Source organism: Arvicola amphibius, chromosome 2 (genome assembly GCF_903992535.2).
Source record: "Arvicola amphibius chromosome 2, mArvAmp1.2, whole genome shotgun sequence".
Taxonomy (NCBI): domain Eukaryota; kingdom Metazoa; phylum Chordata; class Mammalia; order Rodentia; family Cricetidae; genus Arvicola; species Arvicola amphibius.
This window is the reverse complement of record NC_052048.2, coordinates 131610656-131637782: the sequence shown is the minus strand read 5'-3', so window position 1 is coordinate 131637782 and position 27127 is coordinate 131610656. Positions and strand designations below refer to the sequence as shown.

Genomic DNA, 27127 nt, shown 5'->3' with positions numbered 1-27127 from the left:
TTAATATAGCATTTTATCTGATTTTTATCCTCTCAATAATTCTATGGTCAGGCAAAAATCAGCTCCATTTGACAGATGGGAAGTTAAAGACAATGGATTAAGCAATGTGCGCTAACGTGGTACACAATTAAATAACTTATTTGAATTTGCATCTGTCTGCCAAGGAAGTCTTCATTTTTGTCCAACTGTCCAGAATCTTTTTTTTAAAGATTTATTACATATACAGTGTTCTGCTTGCATGTATACTTGCAGGCCAGAAGAGGGCACCAGATTTCATTATAGATGGCTGTGAGCCACCATGTGGTTGCTGGGAATTGAACTCAGGACCTCTGGAAGAGCAGCCAGAGCTCTTAACCACTGAGCCATCTCTCCAGCCCCAGAATCTTATAATAGAATTTGATCTTAATATGTCACCTGGATCTAACCTTTCCAAGGGACAGCAGCGTCCTGTGTCAGGCTACACTTTGGTTGAGCTCTGAGGACACTTAGGCTCCTGGGAAGCCCATGGAATGACGGTAGTTTTGGACACAGAAGCCCCACGGACCCAGAAAGCTGGCTCCCTCACCACTGCGGCCATTACATAGCTTTAGGGCCCGGAAGAAAAGGAGGATGAGGAAGAGAAGGGGGTAGTGGGGATGGTAGCAGGGAATGGGGACCATCTGCCGGCCTTGAGCTACAGGGATCACAAGGTTCTGAATAGCAAGTCAAGGGGGAACTTCGGGAGAGAGTTTGACTCCCAGGGTGGACTGAACTTTCTTCCCGGGCTTGTCTGCAGCTGGCTGTGTTTACTGTCTCAGCACCCCTGGCCAGAAACCCTGAGAAAGCTGAGTCTTCATCCCTTCAATAAGTTGGTCCAGTCCCCAAACCCTTGTGTTCTGAGGAGACGGAGCTGGGCGGGCTGGATCAAGGACACATAACTATGGAGATAAATTCATTCTGTTCTTTATTGGTTGTTTGGGGCCTGAAAGCTGCCTCTCAATTTACAGTCTCCCTGAGCCACACAGAAAGTCCTGCTTCCTCCTGAGGCCAGAAAGGAAATGTAGGAGTTGCTTTTTTTTTTTTTTTCTCGTCAAGACAGGGTTTTATTAATCAGCCCAGCCTAGCCTCAAACTAGCTATGTCGCCTGGGCTAGCCTGGCGCTCTCAATCCTTCTGCTATTGTCTTCCAAGCTCTAGGATTACTAGCTTGTGCCACCGTACCCATGTCAGAGGTGACTTTTTTCCCCGCATATATGCCCCACTCTTCACGCTTCTGCTCTGCGCTGAGATTTTAAGGGACAGGAGCTTGTGTCATTAGTTTATATCTCATCATTCTCCAGTTGAATACTGTGAGCCTCAACCGCATTTGGGGTGTTTATGGTATCTGATGTTTCCACTGGCATTTCTTTGGCTTCCCCTTCATTGTCCTTGCTCCCCACCTGCCCCCCAGCATTCTCTCTGGGACCTGGGACTTCTCCTTCAGCCTCCACCTGTCTCCTAGTCTCCCCTTCATGACTGAGGCTATCTACTTTAGCCCCTGTCTGATGTCCAGCCTCCTGTACAGCTTCCAAAGACTCCCTTTTGGCCTCCACCTGGCCCCTAGTTTCTTCTCTAGTCTCCAGGGATTGCTGGGTTTCTGGTTGCAATGGACTGTTAGCTAAATGCAGCGGCCTTCCAGCAGGTTGTGGCTCCTGGAGAGCTGGGGGAAGGGACTCCGTGTGCTTGGGGGCATCTCCTGGGAAATTGATTAGCTCTGCGGGAGTCATGAGCCCATCTCCATCCAGGTCCTGGGTCTCAAGTACCTGGTCCACTACCAGGATAACCTGTGGAAACAGTTACCATAGACATTTTCAGGAACCCAGCCCCTCCCTAACAGCCTCATCCCTGTTGCATTGGGTCTGATCTTACTTTTCCAGGGAACTACCAAAGGACCAAAGCCCCAACTCCCTCAGCTTCCAGCAGTGCTTACCGGGTTGATGGGAAAGTGTGCAGCTTCAGGGGCCAGAGCTGCTGTCAGCATGGACAACAGCTCCAGGCCATCCAGCTGTCCGTTCTGGTCATAGTCGTGAAGAGCGAAGAGGTAGAGCAGGACTAGAGAAGAGAATGTGGGTTAGAAGAGGCGGGAACCCACAGCTCTGGTCCCCAGAGCCTCCCAGGCTGGTGCCAAGTGCCAACCCCTCACCGCGCTCCCGGTCCATTTGCTCTGGGTCCTCTTCCATCTTCTCTAGTCCCTTGAGGTAATTCTGCAGCCGTCTGTCAAGAAAGTGGCGAATTGGTCAGAAGAGTCCTGTCTGTGACCCAAGGCTTGACCAGGTAATACCTACTGAAAGCCCCCAGTTTACTCACTGGAGCTGGTCAGGACCTGGCTCGAAGGGGTTGGGCGGGAGCTGCTGTTGCACTTCAGGGTCCAACCTAGAACAGGCAGAGAAGTGTCAGCCCAGGACCTAGCTTAGCAGCCACTTGGCAGATTTCCCTAGATCCAAAAGAACTTGTCCCTTTAATTTCCCAGAAAAGGCTGTAGAGAAAAAACTCTTCGGTGTCACCGGAAACAGAACCTTACCCCCAAGACTGCTTTTAGGTGCCTTAGTGAGGTCTAGAAAACCCAAGGAAGGAACTGATGGCTCAGTGGTTAAGAACACTTGCTGCACCTTTAATCCCAACACTCGGGAAGCCGGGAAGCCGAGGCAAGAGGATCTCTGTGAGTTCAAGGCCAGCCTGGTCTACAAGAGCTAGTTCCAAGACAGCTAGGTCTGTTACACAGAGAAATCCTGTCTCAAAAAGTCAAAACAAACAAACAAACAAACAAACAAACAGCACTTGCTGCTCTTCCAGAGGACCCGAGTTCACCCAGTACCCATATTGGGCGGCTCACAGCTACCTATAACTTCAACTTCAGGGGACCTAACCCCTTCTTCTAGATTCTGCAGACACCCCCACACTCATGCACACACAGACACATACATGTAAATTAATACAAATTGAAATGAAAGAAGAAAATGCCTGGTGAGATCGAGGCCACCATAGTAGACACACAGTAGTGGTCCAATAATATAGTCAATCCAGTGTCAAGACACAGTGGCTGATGGTGGTCTTGCTTCTTCAATGCCAGGACCCAAGGAGTAGATCTCAAGCTAAGGCTGGTAGAGATGCCCAGCTTTCCCAGTCTGCCCTATGACACATCATTGCCTCTTCTTTTTTCAAGCAGAGGGCATGGATGTCAGCCTGAACTTTAAGTCTGTCTGGGGTCTCAGAAGGGTTCCTACTTCTGCATGGGGTGACTGTGTGCCCACATCAGCCTGGAATGGCAGAATCAACAGGAGTTGTTGCAGCCACTTGGGTCACTGTTGCCAATGTTGTTCCAGCTTCGCTCTTCTACTGCGCATACTGAGTATACGAAAGCAGTTCCAGGAAGTCAGAAATGCTAGCTAATGATCCCTGTTCCTTTGGTATTGATTCAGGTCTTGATTCACAGATCACAGCCCCTGTCCCAGCTTCCAGCCACTTCCTCATGCCTTACACAGGACTGGAGCTGAACTCCTGACTGCAAAGGGGTCACCACGCACAAACTAAATCCCTACTTGTGACATTCTGACAATCACAAGGCAGGTTTGTGTGTGAGCATAGAAATGAAGGAGGCTATACTTCAATGGGCTCCTGGCTCCTGGCTCCTCAGACGAGTTCTGACATCTTTTTAGAGACTCTCCCTCCTAATCCTCTTACCTTGCGGCTCCATCCTTGGGAGCAGTGTGACCCAAAGGTAGCAGCAATAGTGGCAGCATCAACGCTTGCGTCAGCCAGTGGAACATCCTTCTGGAGACTGGAGCTAGAAACAGAATCAGAGAGTCAGGGGAGGGGTATCTGTCACAGTGTTGGGGGTCAGATGGATCAGACAGAAATGACTTCCCTCCTTGCATGTGGAAGTATGCGGCATAGAAGGACACCTGGGAGGACTCTACAAGCACACTGGCAACCTCCATGGAACTTTGCTCGACATAAATACCAATTATAGAAAAACACATAAATCCTGCTCCGGTGTTTAAGTGCATGAAAGCAGAGCTGCACGGTGGGAGGCAGCTCTGGGGGTGAGGGCTCCTCCCTGTATCCCATTGGCCTTAAGTGCTCTAGAGCGGCCACTTTATTTACAGATGAGGAGAGATCAGAATGAGAATGCTGGGGCTCCCCAAAGACCAAAACATGCAGAGAGACAAAGCGGGAGATGACCTGGGAGTCTGCACTTAGGAAAAACCTACTGAGACTTGGTGTGGTGGTACATACCCTATAAGCCCAGCACTCAGCCTGCAATGCAATGGTGGCAGACACCTTTAATCCCAGCACTCAGGAGGCAGAGACAGGCAGATAGATCTCTGTGAGTTTGAGGTCAGCCTGGTCTACAGAGCTAGTTTCTAGTACAGCCAAAGCTATGTAAAGAAACCCTGTCTCGAAAAACCCAATAAACAAACAAACAAACCCAGCATACAGGAGTCTGAGGCAGGAGGATTGTGAGTTCAAAGCCAGTCTGGCTGTCTCTACATTATGCAGACTTGATCATACGGAAATGGTCAAAAATAAAATGAGCCCATTGAAAACACAGAGCATTAAGCTTTCTGGCTCATCCTAAGGATGCACACATAATATGAATTTCCAAGGGGGCAGACACCCACCTAAACTGAGACACCCCCCCAAAAAAAGCCATCTTTGTGCAGAAAAATAATCAGATGTTTGATGGTCCAAGCAAAGGGTCAGGACCTCTTGTCCACAGAACCTAAAATTCAGGCAAGCACTAGATTTTCCTAAAGAACATTCCATGGCTTTCAGTGGATTCTCTGAAAGGTCCATGATCCTAACAAGGTCAGAACCACATTCAAGATGGATATCAGTTCCCTGGGAGCCTGGGGTGGAGCGGGCAAGCACCTGGCTTACAGGGAGATAAGCATGTTTACTGTTTGGAGCTGCATTGAGTAGGAAGACCAAAGGGTGGAAGTCCAGAAAATGATGGAGCCATCACAGCATAGGTCCTGTGTAGTCTCTCACAGAACCTGAGGCTCACCAAGTCCCAGTTCCTGTCTCTGCCTCCCTAGCACTGCGATTCCAGGTCACACTGCTGTGCCTGGGGTGTGTGTGTGTGTGTGTGTGTGTGTGTGTGTGTGTGTTATCAGCATGTTAATAGATGTGGGGGTCAGAATTTGACATCGAATATCTTTCTTTGATCACTATCTTTGATCAAGAGAAATTCTGATTGATTTAGAAACGTATTATTGCTGTGAGTGATGTGGCGGTGGGCGTGTGTGCCACAGTGTATGTGCAGAGGTCAGGTGACAACTTTACGGAGACTGCATTTCCATAGATTCCCGGATTAAACTTGGGTCCCCAGGCCTGCAGGGTAGGTATCTTTAGCTGCCAAAGCACTTTCATGTTTTGAGACAGAATCTCTTACTGAACTTCAGGTTGATCAGCTCAGCTAAGCTGGCTGCCCAATAAGTTTCAAGGATCCACCTGTTTCTATCCCTTCATCACTCCCCCCAGCACTGGGGTTACGGGCACACACTACTGTGCCTGGCTTTTTACATGAATTCTAAGGGTCTGAACTCAGATCCACAGTAGGCGCGTTACCAAATGAACGCCTCCCAGCCCTGAGTCTGACTTTCTACATGGGTGCTGAAGATTGACATCAGGTTCTCATGCCTGTGTTTGACCAGCTAAGCCGTCTCTGCACCCCTACCCTCCCACCCTCATTGCTATATTCATTTGTCTATGCGTATGATTGGTCCTGACAGCTACACTGAGTACATGTAGCTTGCTGATCTCTCTAAGCCCCAATGGTCGAAGAGACGTTGAAGCCACTACTGCCAGAAAGGTATTTATAGCGTTAGCTGAGACTGGAGAGCCTTGGGTTCTAGTTGTAGCAAGGAGAGATGATGGTGTAACGTGGTCATTTAGGGTAGGAAACTAGACCTGAGTTCTCCGTGTTAACATTAAACCCCCAAAGGGACACAGCCCAGTCATAGGGTGAGCTAGACTGCCACACCTGAGAGTATGGTAGTAAACGTCCCCGGGAAAGTAGGTACAGGGCTGGATACAGGTAGAACAAATTCCTCCAGGAGCACTGGGCGGCAAGACATTCTCAGTCTACCAAAGCACAGTGGAACCAGTCATGGGGGTGACATCACCCTCGTCAGGAGTGTCTGTCAAACTCAGTCCATGTGAACTGGAGTCACCCGTCTGAATGGTCCATGCAGCAGAGCAGACCAGAGATAAAGCAGGAGCTGGCCTATAGGAACAGACTGAGAGGAGGCTCCACACATCCAGCTGAGATTCCAACAGCTACACTCCATGCATGTGAACAAAGGGGGCTGAAAAGAGAGCTCAGAGACTAAGAGCGCTTGTGGCTCTTCCGGAGGACCTGAGTTTGGGTCCCAACAGCCGTGTCAAGCAGCTCACAACCAGCTGGAACTCTGGCTTCAGAGCATTGGGTGGTTCCAGGCCAGTCAAGGCTACGGAGTGAGACCCTGCCCTATAAAAACCATCACCACCAACTACAACAAGAACGATAAAAAAAAATGTCTAAACTTACCAGTTGTTAATTAAATTTCAGAATTTTTATGTATTTTATATATGTAGATGCTTTGTCTGCATGTATGTCTGTGTACCACACATGTGCCTCATGCCTACAGAAGCCAGAAGATGGCATCAGATCCCTCTGTGACCCAAGTTACAGATGTGAACCACCATGTGGGTGCTATGAATTGAATCTGGAGCCTCTGGAAGAGCAGAGATTTTGTTTGTTTTCTTTTGTTTTTGCTGTTTTTTATTGATCTATACATTTTCTCTGAAGAGCAGAGTTCTTAACTGCTGAACCAGCTTCCTAAACTTATAAAATTTAAGGGGAAAAAAGGGACAGATTTGAGAATTTCAAAACTCTAAATTTCTGCAATCATGAAGTTCAAGGAATTGACAGCAGTTAGAGTCTGGAGGCCACCTGGGCGCCTCAAAAGGAACCGGAAGGCAGAAACATCAACGGAAGGAAACCCAAGCTCTGCAGATTGACCCCTTGTTTCCTTTCGGGGGAGGGGCAGCTAGAGAGGAGACCCTGCCCCAGAGACCTGTGTGACAGATAGCAAAGGGTTTGGGAACTAGGCAACCTTAAAAGCTCTTTGTATGCCAAGTCTCTGGAATAAGGAAGGGCCAATTGGGGTCCAGTTTCCAATATGAAAAGAAGGGGTCCATAGAGCTTGAGAGAGCCAGCTGCTAGGTCAGAAGAATGCCAGGATGTGTGGACCCTGGGCTAGATAAGAAAGAGGACACCATGGGGCAGTAGCTTGGATCTGCACGGTCCTCTGAAGACCCCTGTATTAGAGGTGAAGGCATGAGTCTAACCCAGCACCACTGGGAGAGGGTAGAACTTTTAAGAGGTTGATCCTGGGCTGGGCAGGTGGCTCCATCCGTAAAGTGCTTGCTGGACAAGCGTGAAGACTGGAGATCCCATCTCCAGCCGACTTGGAGGGCATGGGGGTGGGACTGGAGGGGGATAGAGCCAGATAGATCTCTGCAGCTCACTGGCAAGTCAGTTTAGTCGATTAGTGAGCCCAGGTTCAGGGAGACCCTGTCTTAAGAATTAAGAGAGAGTGATTGAGGAATATATCCAATGTCTGCCTCTGGCCTCCACAGTTACATACACAAACATACATGTACACTCACACTCACATGTATACACATCCACATGAATGCCCACACAAACATACAGAGGCGAGGGAAAAGAGAGAGACAGAGATGGAGAGGGGAGAAAAGGGAAAAAATGCTGTCTAGTGGGAGATCTCCATCTCTCTAGGGATGCATGGAATAAAGGACCCCGGCCTTGTCTTCTTTCCTGCTCCCGTCCTAGCCATGAGGTGAGCAGCTCTGTCTCCCACCCAGCCATGATGGGCTGCCTCTCCACAGGTACAGAACCAACCAGGCCAACTGGCCCCATGCTAAAACCTCTGAAATTAAGAGTTAAAAGTAAGCCTTTTCGCTTTTTAAGTCGATGGTCTCGGATGTTTGTTATAGTAGCAGAAAGCTACTGTCAAATGACAAGACCAGCAGGGCCGGAATTTGAGGACAGCAACTGAACAGTTTGTACAATACAAACACAGATTTTCCCTAGGTAGCACGTGTCGCCTTTCGTTTCCCTGCCTCTGCCTCCCAAGTGCTGGGATTACAGATGTGTGCCATGGTGTCCAGCTGTTCGTTTCTTTGTTTTTCAATGCTGGGAAGTCAAGCCCAAATCTTCACACATGCAAGTCACGTGCCCTACCACTGAAGTGTACTGTTAGACTATTTTTCAAATATATATTAGACTTATGTAAGTATGTATGCATGTATGTATGTATATGAGTGTTTTGTCTGCACGTATGTATGTGTACCCTGTGAATGCCTGGTGCCCAAAGAGACCAGAAGAGGGCATCAGATCCCTAGAATTGGAATTACAGAAGGTTGTGAGCCACCATATGGATGCTGAGAACTGAACCTGGGTCCTCTGCAAGAGCCACAACTGTGCTCTTAACTGTTGAGTCATCTCCCCGACCCATTTCCTTACTGTCTCGAGTTTCCTTCTTATAACTGAGGTACTCTCTTAGCAGTAAGTTGAAGGGATAAGATCAAATGACTTTTCCTCCTTAAGGCTTGCAAAATTACACAATCAGGGAAAGACACACCTGTTTAAAGAATGAACAGATGAACAGAGTGAGTGGCACATGCCTGCAATTGCAGCTCCTTGGGAGGCTGAGGTAGGACGGTTGTGAGTTCGAGGCCAGTCTAGGCAATGTAGATCCTGACAGGGAGGAAAGGAGGGACACAGAAATACAGAATTGCTAGGAGAATGAGGTCTAACCCAGTGTTCAAACATGGTCCCAGCGCAGGCTCTGCCTTGCCCTGTGTACCCTCTCTATCTTCTGTCTCCATCGGCAATGCAGGATCAGTGGTAGCTAAATGAGTAGAGGCCTTTTCCTTCCAGAAGTTGTCCTGGCTGCTCTGCAGTGTCTTTGCACACACTTTCCTTTCTGGTCTTCCCATCTGAGTCCTTCAAATTACTTTCTTCTCCCCATCAGTTCCCTGCCAGGATCTGGGCTGCAGGGGACTCACATAATTTAAATTCCTAAGAGCTGGACTGAATCTGTTGTCATCCACTAAGGTCACTTTTAAGAAGAACTCAAAAAAAAAAAAAAAAAGCCCTGGTGGTGGCAGTTTGGGCCCAGCAGGAAGTGCCCTTCCACCCACCAATTCATTCATTTATTAGATTGATTGCAGGGACCCCAAAAACATGCCTATAGCTGTTTTTGTTTTTGAATTTAAAATTGTCCTTCTTGCAGGGCAGTGGTGTTCCACTCGGGAACACTCGGGAGTCAGAGGCAAGCAGATCTCTGTGAGTTAGAGGCCAACCTGGTCTACAGAGAAAGTTCCAATACAGGCTCCAAAGCTGCAGAGAAACCCTGTCTCAAAAAAGAAAAAAAGAAAAAAAAAAGAAAAGAAAAATCTTTCTTTTTGTGTGTGTGTACACATGTGCCGGAAAACATATGGAGGTCAGAGAAGAATATTTAGGAGTCCTTTCTTTCTACCAAGTAGGCCCTGGGGATCAGCCTAAAGTCAAACACCTTTACTACCTGTCTTGCTGGCCCAAGTCTTCAATATGTTTTTACCTTTCTTTCCACTAAACCTGGAGTCTAATTCACTTCTTCTTACATGTTTGGACTTAGTGACTGGCTTCCAGATGACTAAGACAGCCAAAAAGATTGCCAGGTCCACGTAGCGCCTCTGCCTCTCTCTGTCTCCCCGCAAACCCCTAAAAGACTACATAGGGATAGAGCTCTTGGAGCCCAGCTACCTCCCAGCCAGAGAAGCAAGAGAATGAATCCATTTCAATTGGCCTAGCCAACAGTATGCATAGAAGAAAGCTGGTCCTCACTGCCTTGCCTAGACAGCATCCGGAGTAAAGTTAAGGTTATCATCTGAAGCTACTAAGTTGTTTTGTTTGGTTGGTTTTATGAAACGAGGTCTCACTATGCAATCCAAGTGGGATTTAAACTCATTTAGCTCAGACTTGCCTTAAACTCACTGAAATCCTCTTGTCTCAGCCTCCCGAAAACAGAGAGTTCATGCTCCACCACACCTAACTCTGGTTACTTTTATGAAACAGGGTCTCCCTATGTAGCTTCCTGCCAAGTGCTGATTGCAGGAGTGTGCCCCCATATCTGGCTGTTATAGCCTGCGTTTTAGCCTACAGAGGATTCCTATAGCCTAGCCGGTACTGAAGCATCAGTGTGATAATCTAGTCTGCCTAGGAGCAAGGCAAGCTCTGGAGCTGCTTTCGGCCCAAACTGTACAAGCCGTGTGCCTAACTCTGGGAAGCCTGAGACTACTTGGGAGTACTGGTAGAGAGCCTGCCACGTATGGAGCCCCTTCTGAAGACCGGGAGGGGTTCTGAAGGACTCGGGGGCTCGCCTCTATCTTCAAATCCAAACCGTTTAGGTTTTGAGTGGCTTGTTAAGGAATCGTAATAATCCAAACACCAGCCCCAGAGAGCTGGCTTCCTAGGTGTGGGATCTGCTTAGCCTACAGAGCCTACAGACTTGGCTGTCTGCTGCTCTGCTGCAGCTGTTCTGAAAGTCTCAGCCACGTGTGCACTGGGCTCTATAAATCACGTGCTGATGCATCAGTGTCACCGTCCTCTTCCCTGTCCTCTGAGTCCCTTGTATATGTAACTATTTAGTGTGTGTAGTAGACGGAACCCAGAGCCACTTTCGTGTGCTTGCAGTAAACAGTAAGTGAATAGTGAGCTCCTTCTCACACAGTCTGTTACTGTTGTCCCAGCTTGTGGGACTGTCTTTACACCCACATCAGATACACCTCCCTTTACTAGAACCCCATTGCTCAAAAGACATGTTTTATTGCGTATTTCATTACTGTGTGTATGTGTGCATGAGTATCAGCCGGTGTGTGTCAGGATGCACCTGTGGAGGTCAAAGGTCAGCTCTTGGGCATTGGCTCTCTCCTGCCACCTTGTGGGATATGGAGTTTGAACTCAGGTCCTCAGGCTTGCTTGCAAGTATTTCAACCCATTTTGCTGATCCATTCAAAACCCTTTTTTTTTTAACAAAACAAAACAAAAACAAACAAGCAAACAACCCCCCCCAAAAGAGCAGGGGCTAGAAATATGGCTCAGCTGCTAAGAGCATGGGCTCAGTTCCCAGCACCCATATATTCGCTAACAACTGTCTGTAATCCAGTTGCAGGGGCCTGGTGTCCTCTTCCGTCCTCCTTTGTCCTCTGAGGGTGCTGCACACAAGTGGTGCACATACATGCGGGCCAAACAACCATGCACATAAATTCAGAACAATAAAGGCTGGGGGTTTTGACATACAACCTTATTCCCCATACTTCAAAGGCAGAGACAGGAGGATCTCTGTGAGTTCCAGGCCAGTCTGGTCTACAAAGGGAGTTCCAGGACATCTAGGCTTACAGAAAGACTCTGCTTCAAATAATCAATTAATTAAAAAAATCCCACAGGGTCTTACGTACCCCAGGCTAGCCTGCAACTTATCATGTAGCTGAGGATAACCCTGAACTCCTGATCCACACACTAGGATTACTGGTGTGCACTACCACACCTGACAATCCCACCAAGACCTTTAATGGCTCCTGGTTTTCTCACGGTCCAGTCCTCACTTGGGTACTCAGGTACCACACCATCTTCACCTCACCCTCCAGGGCTCCATTATAACAAGCACTGCTTTAGACAACAGCATACTAGATTTTCTTATTTTTTGTTTTTTAGTGATTTTGTCCAAATCTGTTCCACCTTGCATCTGGACCCTCCTGATAACCCTAGCATTCAATTGCAGTCTACCTCAGAAGTGAAAAACACTGCACGTGGACTTTGAGTCTAATATTCTCTTGATGCTTTCAGCCATTGTTTAAGGGAATCAAGACGACATTCCGTGTGAGGTGTAATGAGGGCGATGCCATATAACTTGTTCATCTTTACACAGTTTGAAGCCCATGTAAGAGCTTTTGTAAGTAACAGAAATAGAGTGGTCATTGAATGATTGCTTGTAAAATAAAAATGATCATAGCCTCTTCCTATAATTATAACATGCATAAATGCAACCATCCTAATAAATACTTGAAAGCCACCATAACTGCAAGTTAACAGTTGTGATATAACTCAGAGAAGTTACTTAAGTTATACACACACACACACACACACACACACACACACACACACACACACAGAACCTTCTGCCTCCAGTTTCTTTAGGCCTTTGCCCTAGATCACAGGAGGAAACTTTGGCCTTGAAGTTGGACCTTTGGTCAGATCCTGCCTCTGCACTATTACGTGGTCCAGGAGGGTGTCTTAACCCCTCTTAGCCCTGGGATCTTCATTAGTAAGATGAGGGTGTTTCTTAAGGACTTCGGGAGGGTACAGGGAGATAATATAGACTTAAGCTAGTTCTAGCAGATGCTCCCCGATGGGGCGGGGGTCTTTGAGACTTAGCTCGCATGGCTTCCCATCTGGTAGATACTTTTTACAGTATCCCTGTCAAATAGCCACAATGCCTCTCCTGAGCCTTTCCAGAACAGAAGCTGCCATCGTGAAGGGCATCCATGTTATTTCTGAACAAGTCTGACCGTGGAGAACTTATGTGAATCTAGACATCTCCCTTGATTTAACCCCTTAGTGTCCGGGTCTAGGGAGGCGGCGTCCTAAATGGCCGAGGCTATGCAGTCTAAGGGGCGCACACCTGAGCTCAATGGAGACTAGCTATTTAGATGACGATGGACAGCGTCCTTTAAATTATCTCCATCTACTGAATGAGGTTGAACCCTAGTTAGCTACTCGAAACCCTAGAGCAGGGCTGTTGAACCTGTCCTCAAACCCAGGGGCTTCGGGGGCGCTTGCACCCTTCCTCTATCTGCTCTCAGGGATGATCTCCTCCCCAGTGGTACTTGGAGGCCAGAGCTACCTCTCCAGCCCGAGTCCAAGCTGCAGGGGATGCGGAGGACTGCGCTCTCGGCATCCTGACCATCCTGACCGCAGGCAGAAGGTCTCCACCCTCAACCCCAAGGAGCGGGTACCTCCGCCGCCCCGCTAGGCCCCAGCCCCTGCCCGAGTCCGACCCACCTGCTGCGGTGGCGCTGCGCGCTACTGGGGCTCCGGCTTCGTGCGCACTATAGGCACCGCGCCGCCCTCGCCTGGCTGCCCGCAGCCGGCCCTCCCCCGGGCGGCTCCACGTGGCCTTTCCACGTCGCCCTCCAGGCTGCAGCCACCGCCCAGGCCCGGGCAGAGTCCTATGCGAGAGACAGCCACGGGAGGGCCACCGCCCCGCCCTGCCCAGACCTGTCTTGCAGCGCCTCCACCTGGCCTTGTTCCATGCGGGTGTGGGGGGAAGATGGATGGGGTCCTCAGTGCGCGTCACTGGGATCCGGACGGAGGCAGACTGGTTTGAGTTTGTGAATGTGACAGACTGGTGAGGGGGAGTCTGCGTGTGTGACAGAGTGGAAAGGATTTATAGGGTGTTTGTGTGGCTGGCTGGGGAGGCATATGGTATAGATGAGCCCGAGTCAGAGTGGGTGAGTCTGGCTTGTGTCACAGGCAGAGTCACGGGGCAGTGAGACGGGGTGTAAGACAGACGCAGAAACAGTGGGGGGGGGGGTGCGGGAGAAATAGATACAACCGGACAGGTACCAGGCTGGGGTTCGTTTAAACTGTCTTTAACTATGATTATGCTGTGGGTGCCCCTGACTGTATCTGAGAAACTTGTTTGTAATTGAGTAGAACATGACTTACTGTTAGTATGTGAGCAGTGTGGCCAATACACGGCCAGTTATCTAGGAGTGCGACAGTATGGGTGTGAACAGGTTATATGTAGCAGGCATCCTAACAAGCTCTTCTTACGTTGTTAAAGCTGAGGTTCCAAGGAAGGTGTCCATGTGTCCCTGTGACCACATGCATTATGGAAGAGAGGTTCCACGTGAGGGGAGAGGCAGATGGGACTGTGTATCAGGAGAAACCATGGCCACAGGAGCAGTAGTTTGCCAACACAGACGGTGCAGCTCTTAAAGCTGTCAAAATGGAGTGTTGCCTGCTTTTACCCGAGTGGTGAGTCCTTCTACCTAAGCCCTGGGCTACATCTCACCCACTGGTCCATGGACTTAGGTTTTTAAATAATCTCATGCCTCAGAATCTTCAACCTCCTTCAATTCCATCAGAGCCTTCAGTCAGCAGCCATCACAACCATAAGACACCCTTCCTTCCTGTGAAAGGAAGGACCTTATCCTTCCTGTGGGGGGTGTTGTTGGGCAAGGTTGCCTTGGATCCGTGTCCACTGGTTTCCGCCATGCTACTCCTCCCTGTCTGGTCAGTTGGTCTCAGTTCTCCGCATGCACTGGTGTTCCTTGGGATTCCCTTCTCACTCTCCATTTTCTCATGTGTTCATGTAACTTCCATCATTATCTGTGAGATGTAGGTGGAGTCTCTTTGTGCCCTGGCAGCCACTCCCAAATAACCACACTGAAACTTATTGATTACAAATGCCCAGTCGATAGCTCAGGCTTGTCACTAACTAGCTCTTACATTTTAAACGAACCCATATTTCTTAATTACACTCTGCCACATGGTGATACCTTTTTTCAGTACGGCAAATTCATCTTGCTTTCCTCCAAGTCTTCTTGTGACTTCCCAGACTCCACCCTTCTTCCTAGCATCATCTGTGTCTAGGTGTCTTATCTATACCTCCTGCCTAGCTACCAGCCAGTCAGCTCTTTTATTAACCAATCAGAAGATGCTTTGGCAAAGACACAGCTTCACAGTGTACAAAAAGATTATTCCATAACAGTCAAGGGTTTGGCTGTGTTATCCAAATGCTCAACTGTTGAAGCTGTAACCACCAGAGCTTCCGAATTTTATCATATTTGGAAATAATGTAATGGCAGATGCAATTAGCTTAGATGAAGTCATACTGGAGTATATATATTCCATATGACTGGTGTTCATAGCTAAAAAGGAAATTTGAACACATAACATACAGGAATAATACTGCCATGGTCTGAAATGTCTCCCAAAATTAATGTCTCAAGACTTACCCATTGTTGTGGTGCTAAGTGGTGGGGACTTTTTAAAAATTTTTTTAATTGAAATTTATTGAGCTCTACATTTTTCTCTGCTCCCCTCAATGCCTCTCCCCTTCCCCCTTCAGCCCTCCCCTAAGGTCCCCATGGTCCCAATTTACTCAGGAGATCTTGTCTTTTTCTACTTTCTACTTCCCATGTAGATTAGATCCATGTAAGTCTCTCTTAGGGTCCTCTTTGTTGTCTAGGTTCTCTGGGATGGTGGTTTTTAGGCTGCCTTTCTTTGCTTTATGTTTAAAAACCATCTATGAGTGAGTACATGTGATAATTGTCTTTCTGTGTCTGGGTTACCTCACTCAAAACAATGTTTTCTAGCTCCATCCATTTTCCTGCACAATTCAAGCTGTCGTTATTTGTTTCTGCTGTGTAGTACTCCATTGTGTAAATGTACCACATTTTCCTTATCCATTCTTCAGTCGAGGGGCATTTAGGTTGTTTCCAGGTTCTGGCTATGACAAACAAAGCTGTTATGAACATAGGGTGGGAACTTTTGAAACATGATTAAGTCAAAGGTTCTGCTCCTGCACATAGATTAATGCCAATGTGGGAGAAGCTGCAGTGTCTGTGCCTCTTGCTGTCTTGTCTCCCTGTTCTCTCCACCATGTAAGGACACATGAATGGCATCATTTATGAAGAACAGGTCATGACCGGACACTAAACCCTGTTAGTATCCGATCTTGGACTTGTCACACTCCAAAACTGTGAGCAACAGATTTGTATTGCTTATAAATAATCCAGCATAGGCCTGCAGAGATTAATGCTTGATGGTTAAGACAGCACAGTGTGTTCTTGCAGAGGACACAGGTTTGGTTCCCAGCACCCATGTCAGGTGGCTCACAACCACCTGAAATTCCAGCTCCAGGGGATCGAATGCCCTCCTTTAACATCTTCGGGAAACTGTGCTTACCCTCCCCCACCCCCAAACACACATGGACAAACACATAGTAAAAAATAAATCTTTAAAAAGTGTCCAGTCTGTAGTATTTTGTTATGGGATTGCCATGAGAAGATAGACACAGACCAGACTGCCCATGGACACTGACGATTACCAACCAGTCCTCAGGAGCGGTGGGAGACACACACACAGATCCCCACGGAACCCACCCTGATGACATTTTATCTTGTGTTCAGACTGGGGGCATAAATTTCTGCTAGAACATCCATTTTGCAGTGCTTTTTAAAATCAACTCAAAAAATGATTTCATCATCTAAATGCTGATGAGCCAAGCATGGTGGTTTACACTTGAAACCCAGTGTTTAGGCAGAGACAGGAGAATCGCTTCACGTTCAACGTCAGCAGTTCCTGAGCCAGTCAGGGATAGACAGTGAGACCCTGTCTCAAAAGCAAAATAAAAAAGACAAAAAGCCACCCCACTCCAACTAAGTGGAAATGACTCCAAGATCTCTAACTCTAGCTTACAAGGGCCCGGTCCTTGGGAAGTGAACATCCTACTGATTTGTACCTGGGTCTGGGTTTGGGTTCTGTGGCTGGTGCTGGCACTGAAGGGGTCGATGCTTTTTAAAGAAAATGATCTTCAGTTACCTTGGAGACAAAAGGCAAGACAGTCCTGCTCAGTCCCAAGGGGGGAGCACCAATCACCAATGTCCTTTGGCAGACAGACAGGAGCAAAGGGCAGGCACAATCCAGGGTTTTTGTTTTGTTTTGTTTTGGTTTGGTTTTTGTTTTTCTGGGTTTTTTTTTCTGAGGAAAGACAGGCAAGGGCAGGGCTAGTATTAACCAGATTCAATAATTGGGGAGGGCTCTGGAGCACACAGGCTGTCCTTAGTTGCTTGGGGGAATGGGCTCTGGGTTGCAGGGGAGAGGTCCATAACCTGAGCTGCTAGCTTGGCTTCTGAGTAATGGATGGGTGCAGGTAGGAAGGCACAGAGTCTAAGAAAACAGAATATGCTCCCGCATTCTAGCCCAACACGTGTGAAGCATTTTTCACCCTGGGGATAGACACGCCTGTATCTGTCCAGTCAGAAACCTGAGAACCATCCTCAACTCCACCACGCTAGAGTCCTGCCAACTCTGCCTTCTGTGCTGACTATCTTCACTCTTCTTCCTGCCCGGGTCCCAGTGCAGGCACCTATTTTCTGTGCTCCAGTGCCCAGAGGGCTCCTAACAGCACCCAGTTGGCCCGTTTGCTTCTTCTGTCTTTAGCCTCCTCCTTCTCTAAGTAACCTGAGGGTTTCATCTAAAACACATCTCTCTGACCACTCTCTTCCTGAGTCCTTTGATGGGTTTCCTCTGCACTCAGGAAGCTCTCAATACCTGGTCCCTTGATCACGCATGAGCTCAGCCACTTTTCTTTTGGCTCCAGATTTTCACTTCTGGAGCTAGCACTCTTGCCTCCTACTCGCCTGGGAAACTCCTACCCACTTTCCCGCCTTTCCCCATTGAAGTTTGGGCATCATTCTTACCTGTTCCCACACAGAAGCAGGGAGTACTTCTTTTTCTAGTACTGTTTCCTGTCCTAAGAATTCAACATTTAAATCTCACAGAGAGATTTTGCGTTACATACATTGATATATCCAAGCCTTGGCTCTTCCCTAGACCGGGAGTGGTACAAGTCGCGAATGATTCCAGTGGGAAGCCAAGGTTCTACAGCAGCAGTCCCTATTCAAACAGGGTCAGGATCCCTGCGACGTTCATATTCAACGCCTGAAACAGAGTTGATGAGCAAATCATTTGTTGCACCCTTTTTATTGGCGGGGATCATAAGAGACAACGTAGAGACACTCAACCAAGGGAGTAGAATATCACCACTGAGCGGCTGAAACCTGAGTCTGTAACGATTTGTTGGGCAGTACTTGTGCCCAGTGTGTGAGGGTCAGGGTGAATGGCTGCGCTGTGTGACTGAGCAGACTATTCTCACAGGACTGGCTGCGGAACCTTCCCAGGCTGCCTGATTCAGCTTTCACCGTCCAGAGAAGGCACACACCAAGATGGCAACTGCGGGGGCGCTGCTTACCCTGGGGCTCCAATGCTTTTCACCAAGGAGAAGTAGGAAGGGAGGGTTGTGGGCGACCCGGTCAGGGCCGCTAAGGTTTGTGAGGTTCGCCTGACAGCCAAACAGCCTCGGTACTGGCGGCGGGCGGGGCCGATGGAGGGTGGGACCTGCAGAGGTCTGCCAATGGCGTGCAAGAGGCGGGTCCACGGCAACCGCAAGCGGAAGAGTCAAAGTTCAGGAGCTAGAGCCCTCCGGGAGCTTGGGAACTGCAATACCCCTACATAACCGAGATGCTGAGTACCTCCCTGAGCCCGGAGAACGCCACCTGGTCAGACACCGTCTCTCTGCTCTTGGCTCTTGGCATTCCTCTCTACTTGGGCTACTACTGGGCATGTGTGCCCCAGGTGGGTGAGGGCTGAGCTCTGGCCGCTGCGCTTGGGGTTCTAGAATGTATGGGGGTAGTCTTCAGCCTGGGATCCAGCCCTCTTTGAAAGCTTGGATAGTTGGCTCTCCTGCGCCCAGTGAATTTTGCTATTATGACCAGAGAGCCAGTTCTGCTCTTTAGATTCTCGGAATCTTCCCTGCTAGCTGGGTCGTTTAGGCACAGGAAGGGCGCACTCCCTGTACTGTGGACTGATAAAGGTGGGTGGAGGTATCCTCAAGTGTCAGAGATCTGTGCTTTCTGCTTTCCTTTTTTAGGTGGCCTAAATAAAACATGCAGATTATGTTTGCTAGCTGCGCAGAATAATGGAACGAATGCCTGTGTGGTTGTGGCACCAGTCCATCAACTTGGCAGGGCCTCCTTTCCTTTGAGGACTAGCTGAGGTTCCTGCCAAGCTTAGGACAGATGGGTAATTCTACACAGTCAGCCCTGTTTTAAGTTCTAGACACTTTGTGTATACCATGCTGAGGAAGTCTTAACAGGTTGTTTTTGATCAATTTGGATATTTCCTTAACTGAAATGTAGATAAAATGTATAATCTACATATCTAGGAAAGCTAACATTTTTGATCTCATTAAAATCTATTGAGGTAAATGAGTTTAACAAGAAATCTATTGATCCAACATCTTTAAAAAGATCTATAGGAGTTAAACACTTAGTCCTGGCTCCTGGGAAGGCTAAGACAGGAAGATCACTTGAACCCAAGAGTTTTGAGCCATCCTGGGCAACACAGCAAGGTCCTGTGCCCACACAGTGAGGCCAAGGGGCCTGTCTCAGAGAACTGAGGACTGCTGCGGGCACCGCTACGTGGAAGGAATGTAAATCCGAAGTAAAGAGGGGTTCCAGTGGTTAAGGGCATCCGGGTTCAGTTCCTGACACCTACATGGCACTTCCCGCTCACAACGGTCTGTAACCCTCTCTGGCTTCCAGGGGCACCAGGCATATAGGTGGTGCACAAATATTCATGTAGGCAAACACTCACACATATTAAATAAAAGTAAATCTAAAATATAAATGGTAAAAAATAAAAATGTTTTTAAAATCACATGATTATTCATTAGCACAATATTGGGAATGCAATAAACATTTAACAATTTTACCTACAAGTTATTATTGTTGCTATCATAGCTATTAATTCTGCTTTGCCCTTGTTTGCTCTACCTTTGGGCAGACCAATTAACCTATGAGAGTCATGATTTCTTATCAAATAAGGTGATTAGTCTGCATTATAGCAGTGACTTCATTGTTGCTATTCCAGGGTTAAGGACCAGGGTCCAAGTCACAGTATCAACTGGGCCTCTTCGGTGTATCATTCCCTAGTCCCTCTTGAGTAGCAGGACTGTAGATAAAACAGGATCTGATTAAGTTACTTAGAAAAGCCACTTATGATTAAAAAATAATTACTTCCTCAACACTGGAGATTGAACATAGAGCCTACCAGTGAGCTGCTACACCCCACCCTTCAATTTCAGTCTCTAGAGTCCTGATTTTGTTTGGCATACTCTTCTTGAGTCTGTACGGCTAGGCCCTCCCTCTCATTTACTTCGTGGCTATGCAGAACCAAGCAGAGAGGCTGAGTCATGGCTTCGTGCCCATTGACCTCATTTATCCCTATTATTCCATCTCTGTTCCCTTTCCCCTAGTTGGCATGAAGGAAATATTTGTTCACATTATGGATGCTTCCTCCTGTACAGCACAGCTTAAGAACTGGGGCTCCACAAGACAGTATGAGGTGCCCTTGTAAAAGCAGCCCTTCAGCACTGAGCACACACATTAGAGAAAGGCAGAAAGAATATAGACAAGGCCCAGGAAGAGCCAGACTGACCAGAGGAAGCTTCGGGAGATGCATTTGGACAATTCAACGGCAATGCAAAAGGTCACAGGTTGCACAGTGTTGACATTTCTTTGCCTGGACGAGAATCCCAACCAGCAGAGCATGCTGACACAAGCCCAGCACAGAGACAGGAGGATTATGATGAGTTCAAGACCAGTGTGGGTATAGTATAACTTTGTCTCAAGAAAACCAGCCACCCTGGGCTAGAGCTGTCTCAGCCCCGAAGAGCATGTACTGCCCCTGCGGATCAGTTTTTCTAGCCTCCATGTTGTGGTACTCAACTGCCTGTAACTCCAGCTCACATCCTCGTCTGGACCCCACAGGCAAGATCTGCACCTGTGTACATTACCCACAGAGGCACGTCATTAAAATCAAATCATAAAAAAGGCCCAGACTCCAACTAACCAACCAGAGGACCACAGCCCTTATTGTAGGGATCACCTGAGCAGTTTATATTATCCGCTCTCCCACAAGTGAACTTGAGGGGACAGGCTGAGCGAGGAAGTCAGTACCCCTTCTGGGTCAGTTCTGGAGGTGACCCTTTAGGACTGGGGTTCTTTGGAGGCACTAGATGACTGTATTATTGATGGTGCCCTGGCCATTCTAGTCTGAATTATGCTGTACCCTTCACTATGGCAAAGCTGTGTCCTTAAGGCTGGATTCTGGGGAAGAAATCACTCGTTCTCCAGTGTCTGGGCCAAGAAAAAAATGAAGCCAACTGTGTTGTGATTACAGAGGCCTCGTCTGGTGGCTGGGCCTCAGTTTCTGGCCTTTCTGGAACAACACTGTCCAGTCACTGTGGAGACTTTCTACCCCACATTGTGGTGTTTTGAGGGACGGCTACAAACCATCTTTCGAGTCCTCCTGCAGTCTCAGCCTAAAGTCTCTTACCAGAGGTAAGGACAGTCAGAACACAGAGCTGCCAGTTTTAGGGGTAATGGATCCACTTTAAATGAAGGCAATCTTTGCCCTAGAGTGTGGTGAGTGTAAACTAGGCAAACGGAAAGGCTCTTTACTTGGCACCTATACAAGCTTAATAGTTCATCTATCCACTCTATATGGTCAGCCTTACTGTTTTATATAAAGCATGCCTTCAAATAATACCCATGACAACCTGCAGAGCTTGTGGGTGAACCAGAGGGTAGATTTTGGAGTCCGATTCCTGATAGTATCTCTGTATACCCATCTCTCTTGAATCCCAGTGAAGTCCTCAAGACTGCCGATGGAGGCCAATTCCTTCTAGACTGGGCTGAGCAGCCTAAGGACAGTCACTACCCAGACCCCACCACCCAGCCCATAGTATTGCTGCTTCCAGGCATCAGCGGCAGTAGCCAGGAGCCATACATCTTACACCTAGTTGACCAAGCTTTGAAAGATGGCTATAGGTAAGGATGGGATAGAGCTTGGGAAGGGGAAGTGGATCTGACCCTGATAAAGTTCTTTTGGCAGGGGCCTTTCTGCAGACGACCAAAGGGGAGGGTCTTCTTGGGAGGGTTTGGCTCACCTACCTGTGTTGCCCCAGGGCTGTTGTATTTAATAACCGTGGCTGCAGAGGGGAAGAGCTGCTGGTGAGTACCCTCCTTCTTGTGGTGGCCCTGCACCTGCTCCCTTTAGAGATCACTGGCTCTAAGGCTTTGCCTACTTACCGCCCCCCACTTCCGCACTACCTCCTGAGTCCTCCCATTTGGCTGCCTCCTGGCGAGAGCCTCCCTCCATAGCCGACGCCCCACTCTGCCGCCAGACTCACAGGGCTTACTGTGCCAGCCACACTGAAGACCTAGAAACAGCCGTGACGCACATAAAGCGCCGCTACTCGCAAGCTCCACTGCTGGCTGTGGGCATCTCTTTTGGAGGGTAATAGTTGACTGGATTTACTCCAGATCTTGTGTCTTTTCCTTTTCTTCTGCCCCAGTTAACTCACGCCAACACTTTCCATGGCCTTTTCATCCAATTTTATAGGATACTGGTGCTGAACTACCTGGCACGGACCAAGAAGGCCGGAGGATTGGCAGCAGGACTGACAATATCTGCATGCTGGGATTCCTTTCAAACTGTTGACTCTCTGGAGACCCCGCTCAACTCACTGCTCTTCAATCGGCCCCTCACTGCTGGACTCTGCCGGCTCATCGCCAGGTAGGACAGCAGACACACCTGGCTCTGCTAGTGCCTGGGTCAGTTCCACGTGGGGTCTTCTTGATGAGGTAAGAAAACAGAAGCTGGGAGCTCTGAGAGGGGCAGGAGTCCAGACAAACCCTGATGTATTCTTTTCCAGAAACAGAAAGACAATTAGAAAGGTGTTGGATGTAGACTTTGCCATAAAGGTATTTTTCACCCCTCCCCTTACCCAGTGTTGGTCTCCTGTTGTCTCCTATTTTCTAATATCATAGCCTATACCATACCTCCACCACACAGGCCCGCACAATCCGCCAGCTGGATGAGCGTTACACGTCTGTGGCTTTCGGGTATAAAGACTGTGCAGCCTATTACCAAGCCTCAAGCCCAAGAACCAAGGTAGATGCCATTCATACCCCTGTTCTTTGCCTCAACGCAGCAGACGATCCCTTCTCCCCAGCCCACGGTGAGTGGCTTCAACACTGCGGACTTGATCCCAAGGCTAGTAAGCCACAGATGTGGGTTCTCACTGCCGGGCAGCTTCCTGACCTCTTTCACTCCCTCCCAGCTTTCCCTCTGCAGGCTGCTCAGAAGTCTCCCTATGTTGCACTGCTCATCACGGCTCGGGGTGGCCACATTGGCTTCCTGGAAGGGCTGCTTCCCCAGCAGCACTGCTACATGAACCGTGTCCTGCATCAGTATGCCCGAGCCATCTTCCAGTACTCCAGGGAGCTACCTGACCTTGGGGCACTCACTCCTTCTGAAGATGGAAAGAGCTGACAAGAGAGCTGTTTGGGGTCTCGGTTCAATCTTTCTTTGTTTATTAAATATCAACTCTTCCTGCCTAATGAGCCGAGGCTCACTTTCCCTTTCCTCAGGCCGGAGTAAACCATCCAGGAGCTTCCTGTATCTGTGGCCTGGCTGGTTTGCTGCTACCCAGCTGAGCCCACAGACCACTGCTACCTGAGTCTCCCTTTGCCTCTTCCTGCCCTAACAGCAAGTGCCAGCCCAAACCTTTTTTCAACAAAAGCCAAGGACCTCGTGTAATGGTTGTAAGGGGAGGAGGAGAAACAGTTTCTGGAGGAAGGATGGCAATGCCTCCAGGCTCTTGGTCACCGTCACATATTTCTAGAGAAGGAAGAGCTAACACTCTGGAGCCCTGAGAGGCAGAGGGAATGAGGCAGGTAGTATGCCCTGGGCTTCAGACCACACTGTCCTAAATGGATCCACAGGTGATGAATGCAGGGCTCCCAAGATCTAAAGTGATAATGGGGCCACAGGCAAGCTTTAGCTGAGGGACAAGCAGTACCCATCAGTCTCAGCAGAGGCAGCCTCAGCTGTGGACCACAACGGCTCTGCTCTGGGAGGTGGCAGTGTCCAAGCCCGATTCCCATTGGTCATGGAAGCTAAAGAAAACCTGGAAAGGCACTCTGGAGCAGCAGGATGGTCACAATGATAAGGCCGACACACATCAGGAGCAGAAGCCATACAGGAACACTCCCTGAGGGTGGGACAAGGGAAGAAGTGAGTCGGCAAGGGAGCCTCAGAGCTTAAGGCCAGAACCCTGAACCCCCTTCATTCAAGGAGGGGAGATGGGTGGACAAAAACAGGGGTCAATTTTTGCTATAGCTAAAAATGAAGAGGTATCCCCGATACACACGACAGAACATTCACTCACGCCGTGAGGGCAGCAGGTGCAGCTGGCAACGACTATCCACAGCCACAGAGAAAAGAGCAGTTTCATGGGATCCAAGAAGCTGTGGACCACAGCCCTTCTCAGGTAGAAAGGTGACATCTGTCACCACAATGCCATGGGCCTCTTTCACATAGTAGAGACGCTGGAGAAGGAGAAAACAGGCAAGGAAAGCCTATTTGGAGGCTCCGTTTTGGGAAACATGTTCCACAGCCCCAGCAGGCTTCCCCTATGAACTGGGCCAGACTCTTTCCTGTACACTCAGGGTAGAGTAAGCCTGTAGCCCTCCCAGAGGGTTGTGCCAACCTCTACCCATTACCTGGAGAGAGAAAGCTATGTAGATGGCGACAGAGCCAGTGACCGTGCCTAGGCCTAGGAAGGTACCCGATTCACTGTAACATACAACAAAGCATTCGTTGTTCTGAAAGCGTGTGCAGACACCCTCTCCCCCGACAGCGGTCCTCGAGAGACTGAGTCAGGACTCACTCCCCTCTCCAGCTAAGCAGCAGCCTCTCATACCTGACACTGAGGCAGGAGATGACTTCGTGGCCACAGGGCCTGGTCCGAAGCGGCAGGAAGGTGGAACTGTCCCAGGCTGTGAGGTAGCAGGGTGCAGGCTGACGCAGGCGCTTGTGGGGGATCTGTACTGTGAAGAGCCGCAGCCCCCCGGGCTGATCTGGAACCTTCCCAAACCTGGAAGCCGGTCAAAAGGCTTTTTCAGTTGCTGCTAGCCCTCAGGTTTGTGCCTTCCTGTACCCTGGTCACTTCTGAAAGCACCTCCAACAAGGCTACAGTCATCCCCAGACCATCCCAGTCTCTTTCTGCTTCCCCAATACTGCTGAAGTGTGCCTCATTTAGCCGCCCTGAGCTTGTCACACCTGCAGGCCTGGTAGCGGTATGGTGTGTTAGAAGAGGTGGATCCATTCTCTTGCCATTGTAGCTGTGCTACTAGCTGATCCTTCTGCCACACGGAGGCCTTGAAGTCCCAGCCCACAGTAACCAACTGGGCAGGAGTAAAGAGTCCAAAGATGGATAGTTAGGAAATCTACTTACTAGGCAAGCAGCCTAAGAGCCTCCCCTCTTCTGCACCAGCACCCCACATTCCCACTTCCTTACCTTGCCATCAGGACCCAGAGCCAAATCTCCAATCTCCCCTTCATGTGCTTTGAAATCCAGAACTTTCTCCAGACTAGGTACCTACAGCCAAGCCAGTATCATGGTTCAGACCAGACACAGCAAGAACACTATGATCCCCATCTCTCTTGTCCTAATGGCCACTCACGAGTTTCCCAGAATGCATGTTTGAATCCTCACAGTTCACGTCCTTTAAGCCCCCTAGAGCCATACCTTCCAGACACGAACATGGCCATCAGTCCCTCCGGTGGCAAGCAAGGTATTATCATGGTTGAAGTGTACCACTTTCTGCAGTGGTTCAGCACTGAAGTCTGTCTGTACCGCTTCCAAATTCTTTACTCTGAGTTCAACCCCTTCGTGCTGAACTTCTGCTCCGGATTTCTTCTCTGCTGGAGCTGCCCGCTTCCTCTGTCGAGGTCCCTGCTCCTTGGAACCTGCAGCATAAACATTTGCCAGGATCCAGATTTCTTTGGATTTTTGTTTTGTTTTGTCTTTGTTTTTAAGGCAGGGACATGCTATGTAGCCCAGGCTAGCCTTAAATATCCTCTTAATAAATATCACTCCTAGTACTGAGGCTGCACCACAACCTAGCTGAATCCAGGCTTCTGTACTAAGTACCAGTCCTTCTTTACTGACAGGGCATAGAGCGTTCAGCGCTACCATGACCCCACATCTAATCTCTTCTTTAGAGACCAAGATTAAAAGGATTTTTCCAAAGCTCCTCACCTGACTTCTCTGCTTTATTGCTCTTCACTTGATGGACCTGGAAACGCAGGAGCTGACAGCGGGCATCCTGTCCAGCAGCAAGGATGTCACCAGCCAGTGCCAAGTTCATAGTGGCCCGTGTCTCTGTGTCATGAGAGTACAGCAAGGAGGCGCTCAGGCACCCGTTGATTTGCTCCAGCTGCAGAAAGTGCTGGGAGGGAACCAAGGTGGGCAAAGTTCAGGCGAACCCGGAAGTCACATCAGTCCTAGTCTTAGCCGTTTAATCCTGGTCTTAGTTGTATTCCTTTGCTTCCCACACCTCTAGCTCACGGGTTTTTTGTTTTGTTTTGTTTTTTAGCTTTATTTTCTTGCTGGAGTTCCCCAATTCATACAGCAAACAGGGCTTAGATTACTAGGTCCAATTACAGGAAGAAAGGAATCCAGGCTCGAGCTACTTGAAGGCAGACAAGTCAATGTGCCTTCCTGAAAAAGGCCAGCTTAAGAGCCCTGGACCAGCTCCCGTGGCCCTGCGTGGGTGGGCAGCCCAGCTTTCACAGACCCGCACAGCTTTCCGTCTGTTTTTGGACGACTCAACCGTTCTTCTTAGGTGAAAGCAGCACCCAGGCGTCTACGCCGGGTTTTCCTACCAGAAACCGGCAAGGCCTAAAGCAGGGGTACTGTCCACCCCTGCATCCCGACCCCGCCCCCTGACCACCCCGAAATCGCCCTTGGCCAAGGCATGACCAGTTCCCAGTAGCCTTGCGTTCTCACCACGCCATTCTTTATGCCGGTCTTGGCGGCGCCTCCTCCGCCCGCAGCGATGAGCAGCCCGGTCTTGGGGTCCACCCGGAGCGCGTACAACGGGAACGGGGCCCGGTAGAGCTCCAGACCCCGGCGCCGGCCCATCCTGCACGCGCGTTCACTGTCAGTCCCGCGGAACCCACGACATGCCGTGCCCCTTCGACTGATGCCAAACTCGGTAAAGCCGTCGCCGGGAAGACCGAGGACCCGGCTCAGCACGGCGGGCTCTCTACCACTCAAACCACCGCAGGTCTCCGATCTGCGCTCGCGCGGCTGTCTGACTGAGGCTCGCAGACGCGCAGTGCGCACGCGCCG

At 49.2% G+C, this 27127-nt stretch overlaps 3 protein-coding genes across 5 annotated transcripts; 1 reads left to right on the top strand and 2 right to left on the bottom strand.

Annotated features, from left to right (window-relative positions):
* Positions 1-926: 926 nt before the first annotated feature.
* Cgref1 (cell growth regulator with EF-hand domain 1) lies at positions 927-23128 on the bottom strand. Of its 2 annotated transcripts, XM_038318667.2 has the most exons (7): positions 18113-23128; positions 17562-17802; positions 3699-3801; positions 2325-2390; positions 2161-2231; positions 1948-2069; positions 927-1801 (listed from the first exon to the last, which is right to left on the bottom strand). In XM_038318667.2, the coding sequence occupies exons 3-7, from the start codon at positions 3782-3784 to the stop codon at positions 1298-1300; spliced, it is 849 nt and encodes a 282-aa protein (XP_038174595.1). In that variant the 5' UTR covers positions 3785-3801; positions 17562-17802; positions 18113-23128; the 3' UTR covers positions 927-1297. The 2 variants fall into 2 exon arrangements, with proteins under 2 accessions (XP_038174595.1, XP_038174594.1); XM_038318666.1 differs by lacking the exons at positions 17562-17802; positions 18113-23128 and adding an exon at positions 13132-13260.
* On the top strand, positions 18310-23330 carry Abhd1 (abhydrolase domain containing 1). Of its 2 annotated transcripts, XM_038318664.1 has the most exons (9): positions 18311-18495; positions 21103-21263; positions 21570-21752; positions 21890-21935; positions 22109-22221; positions 22327-22500; positions 22640-22688; positions 22780-22945; positions 23048-23330. In XM_038318664.1, exons 1-9 carry the CDS (start codon positions 18382-18384, stop codon positions 23257-23259), a joined length of 1218 nt encoding a protein of 405 aa, XP_038174592.1. In that variant the 5' UTR covers positions 18311-18381; the 3' UTR covers positions 23260-23330. The 2 variants fall into 2 exon arrangements, with proteins under 2 accessions (XP_038174591.1, XP_038174592.1); XM_038318663.1 differs by having other exon boundaries at positions 18310-18495; positions 22780-23330.
* Positions 23278-27127, bottom strand: Preb (prolactin regulatory element binding). The gene is made up of 9 exons (XM_038318665.1): positions 26783-27127; positions 26033-26222; positions 25520-25740; positions 25289-25369; positions 25051-25175; positions 24692-24865; positions 24492-24564; positions 24158-24317; positions 23278-23980 (listed from the first exon to the last, which is right to left on the bottom strand). Exons 1-9 carry the CDS (start codon positions 26915-26917, stop codon positions 23886-23888), a joined length of 1254 nt encoding a protein of 417 aa, XP_038174593.1. The 5' UTR covers positions 26918-27127; the 3' UTR covers positions 23278-23885.

Coding starts and splice junctions, on each gene's coding strand:
- Abhd1 (XM_038318663.1), top strand. CDS start 18,382: ATGCTGAGTACCTCCCTGAGCCCGGAGAACGCCACCTGGTCAGACACC. Junction 21,753..21,889: donor GCTTTGAAAGATGGCTATAG/GTAAGGATGGGA, acceptor GTGTTGCCCCAG/GGCTGTTGTATTTAATAACC. Junction 22,222..22,326: donor GTGGGCATCTCTTTTGGAGG/GTAATAGTTGAC, acceptor CCAATTTTATAG/GATACTGGTGCTGAACTACC.
- Preb (XM_038318665.1), bottom strand. CDS start 26,917: ATGGGCCGGCGCCGGGGTCTGGAGCTCTACCGGGCCCCGTTCCCGTTG. Junction 25,741..26,032: donor CAATAAAGCAGAGAAGTCAG/GTGAGGAGCTTT, acceptor TTTATGCTGCAG/GTTCCAAGGAGCAGGGACCT. Junction 25,370..25,519: donor GCCATGTTCGTGTCTGGAAG/GTATGGCTCTAG, acceptor GCTTGGCTGTAG/GTACCTAGTCTGGAGAAAGT.
- Cgref1 (XM_038318667.2), bottom strand. CDS start 3,784: ATGTTCCACTGGCTGACGCAAGCGTTGATGCTGCCACTATTGCTGCTA. Junction 2,391..3,698: donor CCCAAGGATGGAGCCGCAAG/GTAAGAGGATTA, acceptor TGCCTGTTCTAG/GTTGGACCCTGAAGTGCAAC. Junction 2,070..2,160: donor GCAAATGGACCGGGAGCGCG/GTGAGGGGTTGG, acceptor TCTCTTCTCTAG/TCCTGCTCTACCTCTTCGCT.